This window comes from Oncorhynchus mykiss, chromosome 28, assembly GCF_057628025.1.
Source record: "Oncorhynchus mykiss isolate SJ-2025 chromosome 28, ASM5762802v1, whole genome shotgun sequence".
In the NCBI taxonomy this organism is placed as follows: Eukaryota; Metazoa; Chordata; class Actinopteri; order Salmoniformes; family Salmonidae; genus Oncorhynchus; species Oncorhynchus mykiss.
In genome coordinates this window covers 27,313,496-27,331,488 of record NC_143049.1, presented here as the reverse complement: position 1 = coordinate 27,331,488, position 17,993 = coordinate 27,313,496, and the positions used below count along the sequence as shown (strand labels likewise).

The following is a 17,993-nucleotide window of genomic DNA, read 5'->3' as shown; positions in this document are numbered from 1 at the left end:
ATGAAAGCACAGTGGAGAGATGCTTATAGAAAGACGGTAGGAGTTCCTGCAGAATATTCTTTAATGTAGCTATGACGAATTGTGAATTGAGTATACCACAGTTATTTGGCATGTATATTAGTCATTGTTCCAGTGTGTTTTGTTTTTCTGTGCCTGAGAGACTATTGTTAAAAAGGTCATTTAGCCAATGTGACCAAATCAACTCACTGACTCTGGTATTTCAAGCATCAAATGATTCACCCAACTTAGCCATTGGATGCTTGAACATGTCCCCTTCTAGAGGCCAGATTTGAACCAGCAACCTGCAGGTTGCTGCTGGCAACCCCTACAGTTGTACAGTCCTAGCGAAGGGCTGCAGGTGAGAAACAAAGTCCACTGATAATGTAGGCCTAGAAGCTCAGTGGCGTACGTGAAAGAGTATGTTCATGGGTCCAAATCAAAAGTGAATGGCTGCGATTCCGACCATGAGGCCTTGAAAACATCTCTGAAAAGCTTGAGAAGCCAGATTTGATCCAGCAACCTGAGGATCTCTGTTTCTACACCCATGAGTGTTATCTTTGTCCAGAATGAAACTCGGTTGTAGACAGCAGAGGGGCCAAGCTGGTCCGAGAGCAGTGCGTTTGGGGTTGACAGGGTACTCTACAGTGATTGGCTGGAGTCCAAAACCAAGTGGAAAAGGTTCCCTACTTCGAGCAGGATTTGAACCAGCGACTTAAGTATTTCTGTTATTCAACCTACAGTCAAAGTGATGATATTGTGTGCAGTAAGCAATATTTTCTTCGAGCTGTGAGTGGAAAAGAAGGGGCCAATCAAATCAAATCGTATTGTTCACATACACGTGTTTAGCAGATGTTATTGCGGGTGTAGCGAAATGCTTGTGCTTCTAGTTCCGACAGTGTAGCATTATCTAACCAGTAATATCTAACAATTTCACAACATATACCCAATTCACACAAATCTAGGGAAAGGAAAGAGGGATACCTATTCAGTCCAACTGAATGTATTCAACTGAAATGTGTCTTCCACATTTAATCCAACCCCTCTGAATCAGAGAGGTGCGGGGGGCTGCATTAAAGGCTGCATTAAAGTGACATTATTAAAGTGACTAGTGTTCCATTTATTGAAGTGGCCAATGATTTCAAGTCTGAGTATATAGGCAGCAGCCTCTCTTTGCTAGTGATGGCTATTTAACAGTCTGATGACCTTGAGATAGAAGCTGTTTTTCAGTCTCTCTGTCCCCGCTTTGATGTACCTGTACTGACCTCGCTTTCTGGATGATGACGGGGTGAACAGGCAATGACTCGGGTGGTTGTTGTCCTTGATGATCTTTTTGACCTTCCTGTGACATCGAGTGCTGTAGGTGTCCTGGAGGGCAGGTAGTTAGCCCCCAGTGATGTGTTGTGCAGACCGCACCACCCTGTATGCAGAGGAACTTAAGACTTTCCACCTTCTCCTCTGCTGTCCCGTCAATGTGGATAGGGGGGTGCTCCCTCTGCTGTTTCCTGAAGTCCACGATCATCCCCTTGTTTTGTTGACGTTGAGTGAGAGGTTGTTTTCCAGGCACCACACTCCCAGAGCCCTCACCTCCTCCCTGTAGGCTGGCTCGTCGTTATTGGTAATCAAGCCTACTACTGTTGTGTCGTCTGCAAACTTGATGATTGAGTTGGAGGCGTGTGACCACGCAGTCGTGGATGAACAGGGAGTACAGAAGGGGGCTGAGCACGCACCCTTGTGGGGCTCAAGTGTTGAGGATCAGCGAAGTGGAGGTGTTGTTTCCTACCTTCACCACCTGGGGGCGGCCCGTCAGGAAGTCTAGGACCCAATTGCACAGGGTCAGTTCAGACCCAGGGCTTCCATCTTGATGATGAGCTTGGAGGGTACTATGGTGTTGAATGCTGAGCTGTAGTCAATGAACAGCATTCTCACATAGGTATTCCTCTTGTCCAGATGGGATAGGGCAGTGTGCAGTGTGATGGCAATTGCATCGTCTGTGGGCCTATTATGGTGGTAAGCAAATTGAAGTGTGTCTAGGGTAACAGGTAGGGTGGAGGTGATATGATCCTTGACTAGTCTTTCAAAGCACTTCATGATGACATAAGTGAGTGCTACGGGGTGATAGTCATTTAGTTCAGTTACCTTTGCATTCTTGGGTACAGGAACAATGGTGGCCATCTTGAACCATGTGGGCACAGCAGACTGGGATAGGTAGAGATTGAATATGTCCGTAAACACACCAGCCAGCTGGTCTGCGCATGCTCTGAGGGCGCGGCTAGGGAGGCCGTCTGGGCCAGCAGCCTTGCGAGGGTTAACTCGTTTAAATGTCTTACTCACGTCGGCCACGGAGAAGGCGAGCACTGTGTTATCCTCAAAGCAGGCAAAGAACATGTTTAGCTTGCCCGGAAGCAAGACGTCGGTGTCCTCGATGTGGCTGGTTTTCCGTTGTCGTCCATGATTGTCATAATACTGAAATTAGAATACTGCACTGTTGGGTAGGACTTGCAGATTAAGCATTTCATTGTACTTGTGCATGTGACAAGTAAAACCTGAAATGTGAAACAATCAGTACTGGACAACAGAGCCGAACTGACCAGACAACATCCCTGTCCCTCCCAAAACTGAACCATGGGTTACAGTCTGTTCCATAGACTTCTTTCAGGATGAGGAACCATCTAACATCAAGTCGTAAAACACTGTACTTCCCCTTTAATGGTCGGGCTCTGGTCTGGTCTTGCTAGAATTTTCAGGCCCGTTCAAAACTTTACATATAATTCCAACAAATGAGACAATGGATCCAGGAAAAGGTGTCTCCTTCGAGCTAGATTTGAACCAGCAACTTAAGAACCTCTGCTTTTATACCTACAGACATCTGCACTATCAACTGAGCTGTCGAAGGGGTGATTGTGAGGCAGTCAACAGAAATAATCAATAGTCAACAATGATATGTGTGAACTGGGAACAATTGTCAGGAGACAATAAGGGGTCAACCCCCCCCCCCCCCCCCCCCCCCATACATCACCCCTTCCCTGAATGTAGTGTGATTAGGTTGAAAGGAGGCTGTAGTTTAGATTTTCGTCCGGTACCCTACGGGTCTTCTCCCCCCAACAGGACTTAACATTCGTGGGCTATGGTCGGTAGAAGTCTTGTATTTTCAGGCCCAATCAAAACTACACATTATCCAAAAAACGAATCATTGGATCCAGGAAAATATATCCTCCTTGTCCTCTTCAGGCTCAGAGGTAGTTCTGACAGACTCAGGCCTTTTCTCATTTGGGCGAAATTCCGTCCTCCACCCTCTCTCCTCCGTGACTCGAGGAGATGTCAATTCGTTAGTGGGCGAACAGAAGAGTGTCCTCCCCCTCTCAATATCCACCTTTCATCAATGATAGTCAGTCGTGTGTAGCCTAGTCCTTCACAGAAGAGTTTTGAAGTCTGCCACACCCCCTTTGAATCAACTTTTGTTTTGTCAGAGGAGGAAAGCATGCACAGGTAAAAAATAAACAATATGCTAATTCTCTTTTTATCTATAAAATGTCTTGCACAACTAACTTAAATGGTTTTTATCACCCTTTTTTAGGATCCACCCTGTCAAAATAACTTGTCTTATGACACATGAGTGGAGAAGGAGTCTCATTTCATACAATGCGCATTTTTGTCCACGTTCGCTCTCCTCGCCGCCTCGCCGCCTCTCCTCGATTACCTTTGACCTTTTTCAAAAGGAGCCGAGCGAGGACGGAGTAGAGAGTATACAGGAATTTAGCATATCCCACTGACAAAAGGCCTATGTTCCTGTGTGTCCAATTCCGAAATTACTGGCTCCTCCGAGTAAGATTCAAACCAGCAACCTAAGGAGCTCTGCTATTTCACCTTCAGTCCTACACATGTATTTATTTGTAGTAACTGTGTGCTTAGAGTCATCAGGTTTGCATGTCCTCTATTTTAGCGCTTTGTGAGCTGAGTAGCTTCTTTGTCCAGAATTCAGAGGGCCTAACTGGTCAGAGAACAACCCCCACTCCCCACCTAAGTGCTATTAGTGTTGAGAGGGGGCTGCATATGATCCACATGATTCTGGATGCAGAGAAATATCTCCTCTTTGAGGCTCAGAGGTGCTGCTGAAAGATGTTCCTCTTGACCAAAATGTCTGGCTGTGATACCTGTCGTGAGGACAAACTTTTCTGGTGTTGAACCAGTGACCCAAAGACCTCTGTTACTACACCTATAGTCATCCGCTCTACTGACTGAGCTATGAAAAAGGTGTTAGTTAAAGACTGTCCAGAATTGAAGCCATCAGTGGACAATAAGGGGCCAAACATGCTGGACAACCCCCATCCACCTTACCACCCCTACCCAGAATGCAATGCGACAGGGGGCCTGAGAAAGTTCCCCTGGTGTTTCCTGGCTGATCCCTAGATAAACAACCCTAGAAGACAGCCTGGGACCAACACTGCTATCTGTAAGACAATACTTCCCTAGAGCCTGGATGGGCTGGGGTGGGTTGGACACCCTCTGGCTCATTCCCTCGCCCTCTGCTCCTTTCCTCTCCACTCTCTGGCCTTGGGGTAGACCAGGGATATACACAGAGACATATGAGATGGGGACGATACATAGACACATGTGTAGGGGATTAGAGACATAGATACGTTCACGCAAACAGTCACACACATGCAGCAAAGATGCATACACACATGCAGGCAGGCTTACAAATGCTAACGCACACGTACAGAAGCATATGCAAACACATCATTTAGAATAACACACACATATTCTTGCCTCAGGCAGGAGAAATCCAATTTCATCGGCCTTCTCTAATGTATAGAGAATGTTTGTCTTTGTTTTCCCAATTTGCCGAACAGCAAAGTGTATCAGACCATGGCATCCTATACCATCGTTCTCCAGGCAATCACTAGAGGAATGTCTGAAATGGAGTAGCTGAGATTTTAAAGATATAACAAACAGGTGGTCAAACACAGATGCACACGCACACACACACACACACACACACACACACACACACACGCACAATTTATTCCTAGCTATTTGTCTCAACTTACCCCACTGTCCCCTATTGCTGTTGGACTGGACCATTTAGCTCAATATTGTGTGTTTGTACGTGTGCGTGCATGTGGATGCGCTTGGGTGCGTATGTGTGTGTCTGAAACATCCAATTGTTTGTGTTCGTGTGTGTGTGTGTGTGTGTGTGTGTGTGTGTGTGTGTGTGTGGCCGTCGGGGAGATGCAGTCCTGTAATAGCTGTGGTTATTAAGAATGCTGCCCTACCCCTCCACACACCTTCCCAGTCTTACATGCAGGCCCACCCTACACACACACTGCCCCCACATCCAGCCCAACAGGAGTGTTGTCTGGGTAAGGTCCAACTGGGCCCTGTACTGTCTGGGTAAGGTCCAACCGGTCCCTGTACTGTCTGGGTAAGGTCCAACAGGTCCCTGTACTGTCTGGGTGAGGCCCAACAGGAGTGTGTGTTGTCTGGGTAAGGCCCACCAGGAGTGTGTGTTGTCTGGGTAAGGCCCAACGAGAGTGTGTGTTGTCTGGGTAAGGCCCAACAGGAGTGTGTGTTGTCTGGGTAAGGCCCAACAGGAGTGTGTGTTGTCTGGGTAAGGCCCAACGGGAGTGTGTGTTGTCTGGGTAAGGCCCAACAAGAGTGTGTGTTGTCTGGGTAAGGCCCAACGGGAGTGTGTGTTGTCTGGGTAAGGCCCAACGGGAGTGTGTGTTGTCTGGGTAAGGTCCAGCAGGGCCCTGTGTTGTCTGAATACAACCCAAACTGGTCTATAGGTAAAACAACCCAAACTGGTCTATAGGTAAAACAACCTAAACTGGTCTATAGGTAATACAACCCAAACTGGTCTATAGGTAATACAACCCAAACTGGTCTATAGGCAATACAACCCAAACTGGTCTATAGGTAATACAACCCAAACTGGTCTAAAGGTAATACAATAACACAACCATCTCCCCAGTGGCCCAAGTCTGCCTCCCTCTCCTGCTCCACAGCTGCTCCTGTGTGTGTGTGTGTGTGTGTGTGTGTGTGTGTGTGTGTGTGTGTGTGTGTGTGTGTGTGTGTGTGTGTGTGTGTGTGTGTGTGTGTGTGAGAGAGAGAGAGAAAAAGAGATGAGAGAAATACAGTATATCACAGAAGTGAGTACACCCCTCACATTTTTGTAAATATTTGAGTATATCTTTTCATGTGACAACACTGAAGAAATGACACTTTGCTACAATGTAAAGTAGTGAGTATACAGCTTGTATAACAGTTTAAATTTGCTGTCCCCTCAAAATAACTCAACACACAGCCATTCATGTCTAAACCGCTGGCAACAAGAGTACACCCCTAAGTGAAAATGTCCAAATTGGGCCCTAATAGCCATTTTCCCTCCCCAGTGTCATGTGACTTGTTAGTGTTACAAGGTCTCAGGTGTGAATGGGGAGCAGGTGTGTTAAATTTGGTGTCATCGCTCTCACACTCCCTCATACTGACTGGTCACTGGAAGTTCAACATGGCACCTCATGGCAAAGAACTCTCTGAGGATCTGAAAAAAAGAATTGTTGCTCTACATAAAGATGGCCTGGGCTATTAGAAGATTGCCAAGACCCTGAAACTGAGCTACAGCACAATGGCCAAGACCATACAGCGGTTTAACTGGACAGGTTCCACTCAGAACAGGCCTCCGCATGGTCGACCAAAGAAGTTGAGTGCATGTGCTCAGCGTCATATCCAGAGGTTGTCTTTGGGAAATAGACGTATGAGTGCTGCCAGCATTGCTGCAGAGGTTGAAGGGGTGGGGGGTCAGCTTGTCAGTGCTCAGACCATACGCCGTACAGTGCATCAAATTGGTCTGCATGGCTGTCGTCCCAGAAGGAAGCCTCTTCTAAAGATGATGCACAAGAAAGCTCGCAAACAGTTTGCTGAAGACAAGCAGACTAAGGACATGGATTACTGGAACCATGTCCTGTGGTCTGATGAGACCAAGATAAACTTATTTGGTTCAGATGGTGTCAAGCGTGTGTGGCGGCAACCAGGTGAGGAGTACAAAGACAAGTGTGTCTTGCCTACAGTCTAGCATGGTGGTGGGAGTGTCATGGTCTGGGGCTGCATGAGTGCTGCCGGCACTGGGGAGCTACAGTTCATTGAGGGAACCATGAATGCCAACATGTACTGTGACATACTGAAACAGAGCATGATCCCCTCCCTTCGGAGACTGGACCGCAGGGCAGTATTCCAACATGATAACGACCCCAAACACACCTCCAAGACGACCACTGCCTTGCTAAAGAAGCTGAGGGTAAAGGTGATGGACTGGCCAAGCATGTCTCCAGACCTAAACCCTATTGAGCATCTGTGGGGCATCCTCAAACGGAAGGTGGAGGAGTGCAAGGTCTCTAACATCCACCAGCTCCGTGATGTTGTAATGGAGGAGTGGAAGAGGACTCCAGTGGCAACCTGTGAAGCTCTGGTGAACTCCATGCTCAAGAGGGTGCCTGTTAAGTCTACCCCCTCCTTTTTCGAACATTCTGTTAAAAATCGCGCAACATTTCAGCGTCCTGCTACTCATGCCAGGAATATAGTATATGCATATGATTAGTATGTGTGGATAGAAAACACTCTGAAGTTTCTAAAACTGGTTAAATCACGGCTGTGACTATAACAGAGCGTGTGTTTCATCGAAAAGCGCAAGAAAAACTGGTCACTGAAAACTGAAAAAAATATCCATGCGCCACTTGCATGTATTGTTTAAGGGGCACCAAATTAAATAGGGCGGAGATTGCAATTCCTACAGCTTCCACACGATGTAGCCAAAAACGTAATTTTCATTGACAAAAATCCTTTGTGTCATGACAAATAGATCCTTCATTCCATCCAGCCTACAGCAATCGATTTTGGAAGAGAGAAAAGGGGACATTATTTTCTTGAGTAGCTGCTATTGAATACAGATCGCCCAGTGATCAATTTGATCGCTTATTAACGTTTACAAATACCTAAAGTTGGGTTACAAAAGTAGGTTGAAGTGTTTTGTCAAAGAATATAGGCAACTTATATAATTTTAAAAAATTACGTGATTGGGGTGTTGCATGCTATCAGATAATAGCTTCTCATGCTTTCGCCGAAAAGCATTTTAAAAATCTGACTTGTTGGCTAGATTCACAACGAGTGTAGCTTTAATTCAATACCCTGCATGTGTGTTTTAATGAACGTTTGAGTTTTAACGAGTACATTTAGCATTTAGCATAGCGCATTTGCATTTCCAGGTGCCTAGTTGAGACGTCTGCGTCTCAAGTAGGATCAACAGGTTTTAAGGCAGTGCTGGAAAATATTGACACCTTGGGCCCATTTTGGACATTTTCACTTAGGGGTGTGCTCACTTTTGTTGCCAGCGGTTTAGACATTAATGGCTGTGTGTTGAGTTATTTTGAGGGGACAGCAAATTGAAACTGTTATACAAGCTGTACACTCACTACTTTACATTGTAGCAAAGTGTCATTTCTTCAGTGTTGTCACATGAAAAGATATACTCAAATATTTACAAAAATGTGAGCGGTGTACTCACTTGTGATTTACTGTATAGAAACGGAGGCTGAGAGAGAGAGAGAGATGCAGAGAAACAGAGATGGAGAGAGAGAAAGGGGACAGACAAAGAGAGAGAAGAGTTGCAGAGAGGTAGGCAGTGTGGCAGTACAGAGGCACGGTTCTCCCTATAGGCTAACCAACTATAGCATCTGTAGAATATCTAACTCAGCCTCTCAGTGACTCCACCTTCAGGACATGGACTGTTTCATTCAGCAGGTCTCTAGTAGAAGGTTGCAGGGCCCAGGGTGCTGAGTCGGGAATAGCCCTTCTGTTATGAGGAAACCTCCATTTAAAATGCCTTTATAGGGCACGTGATGACTGATCCTCCTAACACATACACACACACACACACACACACACACACACACATCCTTCTAGCCCCAGAGGCTTACCATATTTATAGGCCGCCCCATTGGCACATGACGACCTGCGGTTTTGTAATTGTCACGCATTTTTCTACTGCTCTGGGGGTTACTCACCCCTCCATCACCCTTTCTCAACCCCTGAATATATCCTCCTTTCCCCTTTCTGTTTGGTATGGAAAAAAGTCCATGTTTATGTTTTGTGTATTCCATTGTTTAGTGTGCCCCTAGGCGCACAGTATTTGGGAGGTAGGTGTGTGTGTGTGTGTGTGTGTGTTCACTAGCTCACCTAAACAGGTCCCCTTCTGTGGGAGTGAAGCTATGCTTAAATACTGCAGTGCTGTCTTTGATGTTCCCACATCTAATGCCTACTTCAAAAGAAATGTCAAAGTAAACTCGAGACTTCATTAAACATATTATGCTCAAAGAGCAAATGTCTTTTTATGTGTCAAAGAGGCAAGGTATTCACATAAGCAAGCAGGGGTCAGGGGTCAGGCTTTGTCATAATGCTGTTGAAGTATGAGATCTAACTCATATTGGAGCTTACCGTATGAGAGGCAGCAGTGAGCACATTCAGTTCAGGTCTAAATAATGACATTGGGCTGTCATGACAATGATTGAATGAGCCTTTCGGACGAAGACACTACACAGCCAGACAGTGATTATTAAGCTTCTTTCAGCTCACCGCTGGACTATCCAAAAGAGGAGCACTTAATAACACCAGGCTTTTCAGCCAATGAGACAGCATTGGGATGGGTTGCCTGACCTGTCTGTTTCCTCATAGGGGATACCAGGGCTTTAATGTCATTAATCACATGACACTCAAAAGACGACACATGCACGCATCAGTCTTGGCAATAGCTCTCTCATCCCGTCCTTATACTGTCCATCCAATATCCATTTCCCATTCTCTCCATGTGTCCCCATCTCTCTTTCTCCATCTTCTAAGTCTGTTCTTATTTGACCTTTATTTAACTAGGCAAGTCAGTTAAAAATAAATTATTGTCAGCTCGGGGGTTTGAACTTGCAACCTTCCGGTTACTAGTCCAACTCTCTAACCACTAGGCTACCCTGCCACCTTCTTAGTCTGTCATCCTGTGTGTTGTAGACAGCATGCCATGTGTCATTATCCTGTGTGTTGTAGACATCATGCCATGTGTCATTATCCTGTGTGTTGTAGACATCATGCTATGTGTCATTATCCTGTGTGTTGTAGACATAATAGCATGTGTCATTATCCTGTGTGTTGTAGACATAATACCATGTGTCATTATCCTGTGTGTTGTAGACATCATACCATGTGTCATTATCCTGTGTGTTGTAGACATCAGGCCATGTGTCATTATCCTGTGTGTTGTAGACATCATGCCATGTGTCATTATCCTGTGTGTTGTAGACATCATGCCATGTGTCATCATCCTGTGTGTTTCTCTCTCACTGCAGGTAGATAAAGTGTGTGGTCTGTCTGGTGAGGAGCCCACCACCAGTGTCCACCCTGACCCTACCCCAGAGTTCATGACCCCCACGGTGACATCATCAACTGCCCCTCCCTCTATCATCCCCTCCATTCCCCCACAGGAACAGCTGATGGGAAACCTTGCCCACCTGAGGAGGTAAGGTTGGGACAAACAATCTTTTTAGATAAGCAGAAACGTGAAATCAGAAGTCAGATGTCAAATTTTTCTGCTTCATTTATCGTACGTTAGCCTTACATTATCCTTAGCCTTACATTAGCCTTAGCTTCGGTGAGCCTTGGGTGTTGGCGGAGCTTGCACTTTTGAGACTATTGTATTTGATCCATTCTGCTGTACACGCTCAATCAAGCACATCTAATGTATTTGAAAGGAAATAGATACGTATTTGATCCAGGCCTGGTGACAGCTGACCATCACATGACCATCACAAATAAACGTAAATGAACGTATATTATGTGACAGGGATAATCATTGGTCAAAGGACACCCTATTCCCCAATATTGTACATAGTACAGTGTTAGTGTTCCTGTCTCACACACGCGCACACACACACACACACACACACACACACACACAGAGCTTTGTTTTTGTGAATTTCCAGCAGACTTTTTGGGAAGTAAAACCCACACACACACATAGACATACAGTGTGTCACACACTCCTCTCACACAGCCTAGATGGGATGTTGTGTTTGGCCGTGTCCGATTCCCCCTCCACCTCGTCCTCTGAGGCACCCTGTGCCCACTGCCCACAGGAGCTGGCAGGGCAATGCCCACAGGAATGGGGGGGAGATTAATACGGACGGACCGCTTCCTGTTTACCCAGACTATCATAGCCCCAGCTCAGATCAGCTGCCCACTTCAGTTCTATCATCACATAGGCACACAGAGTCACACAGTCACATATTAGGCATGCAAACATGTACACCAAGTCGAATACATACACCCGTGTCTGCCCCTCCGACCTTGGACCATAGACCCAGATCCATGAATCACCTACCCAAAGTCCAGTGTGCAGCAGCCACATCACATACAGTGCCTTGCGAAAGTATTCGGCCCCCTTGAACTTTGCGACCTTTTGCCACATTTCAGGCTTCAAACATAAAGATATAAAACTGTATTTTTTTGTGAAGAATCAACAACAAGTGGGACACAATCATGAAGTGGAACGACATTTATTGGATATCTCAAACTTTTTTAACAAATCAAAAACTGAAAAATTGGGCGTGCAAAATTATTCAGCCCCCTTAAGTTAATACTTTGTAGTGCCACCTTTTGCTGCGATTACAGCTGTAAGTCGCTTGGGGTATGTCTCTATCAGTTTTGCACATCGAGAGACTGACATTTTTTCCCATTCCTCCTTGCAAAACAACTCGAGCTCAGTGAGGTTGGATGGAGAGCATTTGTGAACAGCAGTTTTCAGTTCTTTCCACAGATTCTCGATTGGATTCAGGTCTGGACTTTGACTTGGCCATTCTAACACCTGGATATGTTTATTTTTGAACCATTCCATTGTAGATTTTACTTTATGTTTTGGATCATTGTCGTGTTGGAAGACAAATCTCCGTCCCAGTCTCAGGTCTTTTGCAGACTCCATCAGGTTTTCTTCCAGAATGGTCCTGTATTTGGCTCCATCCATCTTCCCATCAATTTTAACCATCTTCCCTGTCCCTGCTGAAGAAAAGCAGGCCCAAACCATGATGCTGCCACCACCATGTTTGACAGTGAGGATGGTGTGTTCAGCTGTGTTGCTTTTACGCCAAACATAACGTTTTGCATTGTTGCCAAAAAGTTCAATTTTGGTTTCATCTGACCAGAGCACCTTCTTCCACATGTTTGGTGTGTCTCCCAGGTGGCTTGTGGCAAACTTTAAACAACACTTTTTATGGATATCTTTAAGAAATGGCTTTCTTCTTGCCACTCTTCCATAAAGGCCAGATTTGTGCAATATACGACTGATTGTTGTCCTATGGACAGAGTCTCCCACCTCAGCTGTAGATCTCTGCAGTTCATCCAGAGTGATCATGGGCCTCTTGGCTGCATCTCTGATCAGTCTTCTCCTTGTATGAGCTGAAAGTTTAGAGGGACGGCCAGGTCTTGGTAGATTTGCAGTGGTCTGATACTCCTTCCATTTCAATATTATCGCTTGCACAGTGCTCCTTGGGATGTTTGAAGCTTGGGAAATCTTTTTGTATCCAAATCCGGCTTTAAACTTCTTCACAACAGTATCTCGGACCTGCCTGGTGTGTTCCTTGTTCTTCATGATGCTCTCTGCGCTTTTAACGGACCTCTGAGACTATCACAGTGCAGGTGCATTTATACGGAGACTTGATTACATACAGGTGGATTGTATTTATCATCATTAGTCATTTAGGTCAACATTGGATCATTCAGAGATCCTCACTGAACTTCTGGAGAGAGTTTGCTGCACTGAAAGTAAAGGGGCTGAATAATTTTGCACGCCCAATTTTTCAGTTTTTGATTTGTTAAGAAAGTTTGAAATATCCAATAAATGTCGTTCCACTTCATGATTGTGTCCCACTTGTTGTTGATTCTTCACAAAAAAATACAGTTTTATATCTTTATGTTTGAAGCCTGAAATGTGGCAAAAGGTCGCAAAGTTCAAGGGGGCCGAATACTTTCGCAAGGCACTGTACATGGCAGTTTACACTGGGGCAGAGGCACAAGGCCAGTAGACACTGAATATGATAGAGTAGAATAACAAGGGGAAATGACATTTGCATAATTCATTTTGTTTTTCCAGTCAAATTTAATACATGTGTTTATCCAATAGGATAGTTACTTCTGATGGGAATTCAATTAAATGTTTTTTTATTGTTCCCAGACAGAAAAACACATGAGAAAGGAGTGATATCCATATACAATTGTATTGTTTTCTCAGATGTGCATTTCTCACTTGTATGACTTCAATTGTTTTAACACTGTGTCATGGGTTGATTGTGTTGATGACAAACTGCTGTGTGTCCCACCTTGGGGTGTGTGTGGGGTGTGGGACAGGTGTGTGTGGGGGGGCTCACTCTGACCTATGAATATGCATGACTGACCCTTGACCCATCAACTGACTATTTCTTAGTGCTGAACGATTAACTGAAATGTATGTGATTTTGGGGGGTTTTATACACCTAATTGACTGATGTCAGTTCAATTATGTGAATTCTATTTTTTAGTTTTTTTCTTCTTCTGTGAGATCAATGCGCACGTTGCACAGTTTCTCTAGAGATAAATCAGATGAATCCCGAACCGTGCGATGTAGTAGGTAGTTGTAGTTTCCAACAGGGCAGAAAACGTGGTAATTAACTACAATGACCATAATCCTACTTGTCTGGTCTGTTTTTTAATGCCTGCTATGTTAGATTAGTGTGGGGCAGACATGGAGGGAGAGAAGTGACAGAAGAATGTGCTATTGAGAGGGATAGAGCAGTTGCTTCATGAAGTATCTCTACCTGAAAATACATGACGATTGATAATTGGCATTCAGCAGTCATAAAAGTATGTCTTATTTACTTTGAAGAACTAGTAAAATAGTGACTTTATCAGACAGTATAGGTAGCAGCTCTGTAGAGATGAGATGATGACTTGGAATGAAATAATAAAGTCATCAAATAAACAAATGTAATATACACAACAACTGAAATATATATATTTTTGTTTTAATTAACTAGGCAAGTCAGTTAAGAACAAATTATTATCTTATTTACAATTATTATCTTATTTACAATGACGGCCTACCCCGGCCAAACCCGGACGAGGCTGGGCCAATTGTGCACTGGCTTATGGGACTCCGAATCACGGCCGGTTGTGATACAGCCTGGAATCAAACCAGGGTCTGTAGTGACGCCTCTAGCACTGAGATGCAGTACCTTAGACTGCTGCGCCACTCGGGAGCAGCGGTCTAAGTAAAGTCATGTGAATAAGTGATGGTTAATAAGGTATAAGCAGTAATGGACAGTCACTAACATCATGGGACTTTTAGAAATGGTTTTATTCTGTGTTGTTACAGCAGTCAACCCACACAACGCATTTCATGTTTAAAAAAATGATCGGACCAAAACCGAAGCACTAATTGCTCAACACGAGTATTTCTTCCTCTCCCTCCCTTCCCTCCTTGTTTTGTTTTGTCCTCCTTTTGTTCCTCCCCTTGTTTTCTCTCCCTGCATCCCTCCTGCTTGCGTCATTCTTCCATCCTCAGTTCATTCACCCTGAAACACTCCAGGAATGATAAACCTAGAAGTCTGAAAAAGATCTCTAGGTAAGCATGACAGACCCACCAGCAGAATGACAAGTACCTGTCTCTGTCTTCTCAGTCTCACATATTGCCATGTCTGTCGATCTATCTATCTATCTATCTATCCATCTATCTATCTATGTCCGTCTGTCGTACTCTGAACTCTGTTTGTATCTGTGTGTCTGCCTCTGTTTCTAACTCTATCTCTCTGTTTTCTAAATCTATATCTCTGTTTCTATCTCTCTGTTTCTATCTCTGTCTAAATCTATCTCTCTGTTACTAACTCTATCTCTGTGTCTGTTTTCACTCTGTCTCTATTTTCTACCTCTATCTCTCTGTTTCTATCTCTCTGTTTTCTAACCCAATCTCTGTTTTCTAATTCTATCTCTCTGTTTCTAACTCTAAGTCTCTGTCTCTCTGTGTCTAACTCTATCTCTGTTACGCTCGTGGAAATGATCGGACCAAGGTGCAGCGTGGTAGTCGTACATTTTGTCTTTATTAAAAATGAACACCTAAAAACAACAAAAGGAAAAGGAACGTATCGTTCGGTAGGCTACACAGAGCTGTACAAAAACAACATCCCACAAAACTAAGGTGGCAAAACAGGCTACCTAAGTATGATTCCCAATCAGAGACAACGATAGACAGCTGTCCCTGATTGAGAACCATACCTGGCCAAAACATAGAAATAAAGAACATAGAGTTTCCCACCCGAGTCACACCCTGACCAACCAAACATAGAGAATAAAAAGATCTCTACGGTCAGGGCGTGACAATCTCTCTGTTTCTACCTCTCTGTGTCTAACTCTATTTCTCTGTTTGTATCTCTCTGTTTCTAACTCTATCTCTCTGTTTTCTAACTCTACCTCTGTTTCTAATTCTATCGCTCTGTTTCTATCTCTGTTTTTTTTTACTCTCTCTGTTTCTATCTATATCGCTCTGTTTCTATCTCTATTGCTCTGTTTTCTAACTCTATCTCTCTGTTTCTATCTCTCTGTTTTCTGTTTCTATCCATATCTCTCTGTTTCTAACTCTCTGTTTTCTAACTCTAACTCTCTGTTTCTAACTCTCTGTCTCTGTTTTCTAACTATCTGTTTTCTAATTCTCTGAGTCTCTCTATCACTCTGTTTTCTAACTCTATATCTTTGTTTCTATCTCTATCTCTCTGTTTCTATCTCGATCTCTCTGTTTTCTAACTCTCTGTCTCTGTTTTCTAACTATCTGTTTTCTAACTCTGTTTCTATCTCCATCTCTCTGTTTCTATCACTATCTCTCTGTTTCTATCTCTATCTCTCTGTTTTCTAACTCTCTGTTTTCTAACTCTATCTCTGTTTCTATCTCTCTGTTTCTATCTCTCTGTTTCTATCTCTCTTTTCTAACTCTCTGTTTTCTAACTTTATCTCTCTGGTTCTATCAATTCAATTCAATTCAAGGGCTTTATTGGCATGGGAAACATGTGTTAACATTGCCAAAGCAAGTGAGGTAGATAATATATAAATGGAATATATAAAGTGAAATAAACAATAAAATCTATCTTTATCTCTCTGTTTTCTGTCTCTATCTCTCTGTTTTCTGTCTCTATCTCTCTGTTTTCTAACTCTATCTCTGTTTCTATCTCTCTGTTTTCTAACTCTGTTTTCTCACTCTCTGTTTCTATCTCTATCTCTCTGTTTTCTAACTCTATCTGTTTCTATCTCTCTGTTTTCTAACTCTCTGTTTTCTAACTCTCTGTTTCTATCTCTATCTCTCTGTTTCTATCTCTCTCTCTGTTTTCTAACTCTCTGTTTTCTAACTCTATCTCTGTTTCTATCTCTCGTTTTCTAACTCTCTGTTTTCTAACTCTGTTTATATCTCTATCTCTCTGTTTTCTAACTCTCTGTCTTCTAACTCTATCTCTGTTTCTATCTCTCTGTTTTCTAACTCTCTGTTTTCTAACTCTATCTCTGTTTCTATCTCTCTGTTTTCTAACTCTGTTTTCTAACTCTATCTCTCTGGTTCTGTCAATTCAATTCAATTCAAGGGCTTTATTGGCATGGGAAACGTGTGTTAACATTGCCAAAGCAAGTGAGGTAGATAATATATAAAATGAATATATAAAGTGAAATAAACAATCACATCTATCTTTATCTCTATGTTTTCTGTCTCTATCTCTCTGTTTTCTGTCTCTATCTCTCTGTTTTCTAACTCTCTGTTTTCTAACTCTCTGTTTTCTATCTCTATATCTCTGTTTCTATCTCTATCTCTCTGTGTCTATATCTCTGTTTTCTAACTCTATCTCTATGTTTTCTATCTCTGTTTCTGTCTCTAACTCTCTGTTTTCTATCTCTATATCTCTGTTTCTATCTCTTTCTCTCTGTGTTTAGCTCTGTTTTTTAAACTCTATCTCTATGTTTTCTACCTCTCTGTTTCTATCTCTGTCTATCTCTATCTCTATGTGTTCTATCTCTCTCTGTTTCTAATTCTAACTCTCTGGTTTCTAACTCTATATCGCTTTCTATCTCTTTCTCTCTGTTTCTAACTCTATCTCTGTTTCTATTTCTATCTCTATCTCTGTTTCTATCTCTGTCTCTATGTTTTCTATCTCTGTCTCTGTTTTCTAACTCTATCGCTGTTTCTATTTCTATCTCTATCTATGTTTCTATCTCTGTCTCTATGTTTTCTATCTCTGTCTCTGTTTTCTAACTCGATCTCTCTGTTTCTTTCTCTATCTCTATGTTCTATCAAATCAAATCAAATCAAATGTATTTATATAGCCCTTCATACATCAGCTGATATCTCAAAGTGCTGTACAGAAACCCAGCCTAAAACCCCAAACAGCAAGCAATGCAGGTGTAGAAGCATGGTGGCTAGAAAAAACTCCCTAGAAAGGCCAAAACCTAGGAAGAAACCTAGAGAGGAACCAGGCTATGAGGGGTGGCCCGTCCTCTTCTGGCTGTGCCGGGTGGAGATTATAACAGAACATGGCCAAGATGTTCATAAATGACCAGTATGGTCAAATAATAATAATCACAGGCAGAACAGTTGAAACTGGAGCAGCAGCACGGCCAGGTGGACTGGGGACAGCAAGGAGTCATCATGCCAGGTAGTCCTGAGGCATGGTCCTAGGGCTCAGGTCCTCCGAGAGAGAGAAAGAAAGAGAGAAAGAGAGAATTAGAGAGAGCATACTTAAATTCACACAGGACACCGAATAGGACAGGAGAAGTACTCCAGATATAACAAACTGACCCTAGCCCCCCGACACATAAACTACTGCAGCATAAATACTGGAGGCTGAGACAGGAGGGGTCAGGAGACACTGTCTCTATGTTTTCTATCTATCTCTATGTTTTCTATC

At 43.4% G+C, this 17,993-nt stretch overlaps 1 protein-coding gene across 2 annotated transcripts in view; it reads left to right on the top strand.

Annotated features, from left to right (window-relative positions):
- LOC110508194 (glypican-5) overlaps nucleotides 1-17,993 on the top strand; it is a 246,172-nt gene that overhangs the window by 81,338 nt on the left and 146,841 nt on the right. Inside the window, exons 4-5 of one of the 2 annotated variants that reach the window (XM_036966674.2) lie at nucleotides 10,383-10,552; nucleotides 14,624-14,683. In XM_036966674.2, coding sequence (XP_036822569.1) covers nucleotides 10,383-10,552; nucleotides 14,624-14,683 — 230 coding nt within the window. The remainder of the gene's footprint in view (nucleotides 1-10,382; nucleotides 10,553-14,623; nucleotides 14,684-17,993) is intronic. The other variant, XM_036966675.2, reaches the window with a different exon arrangement.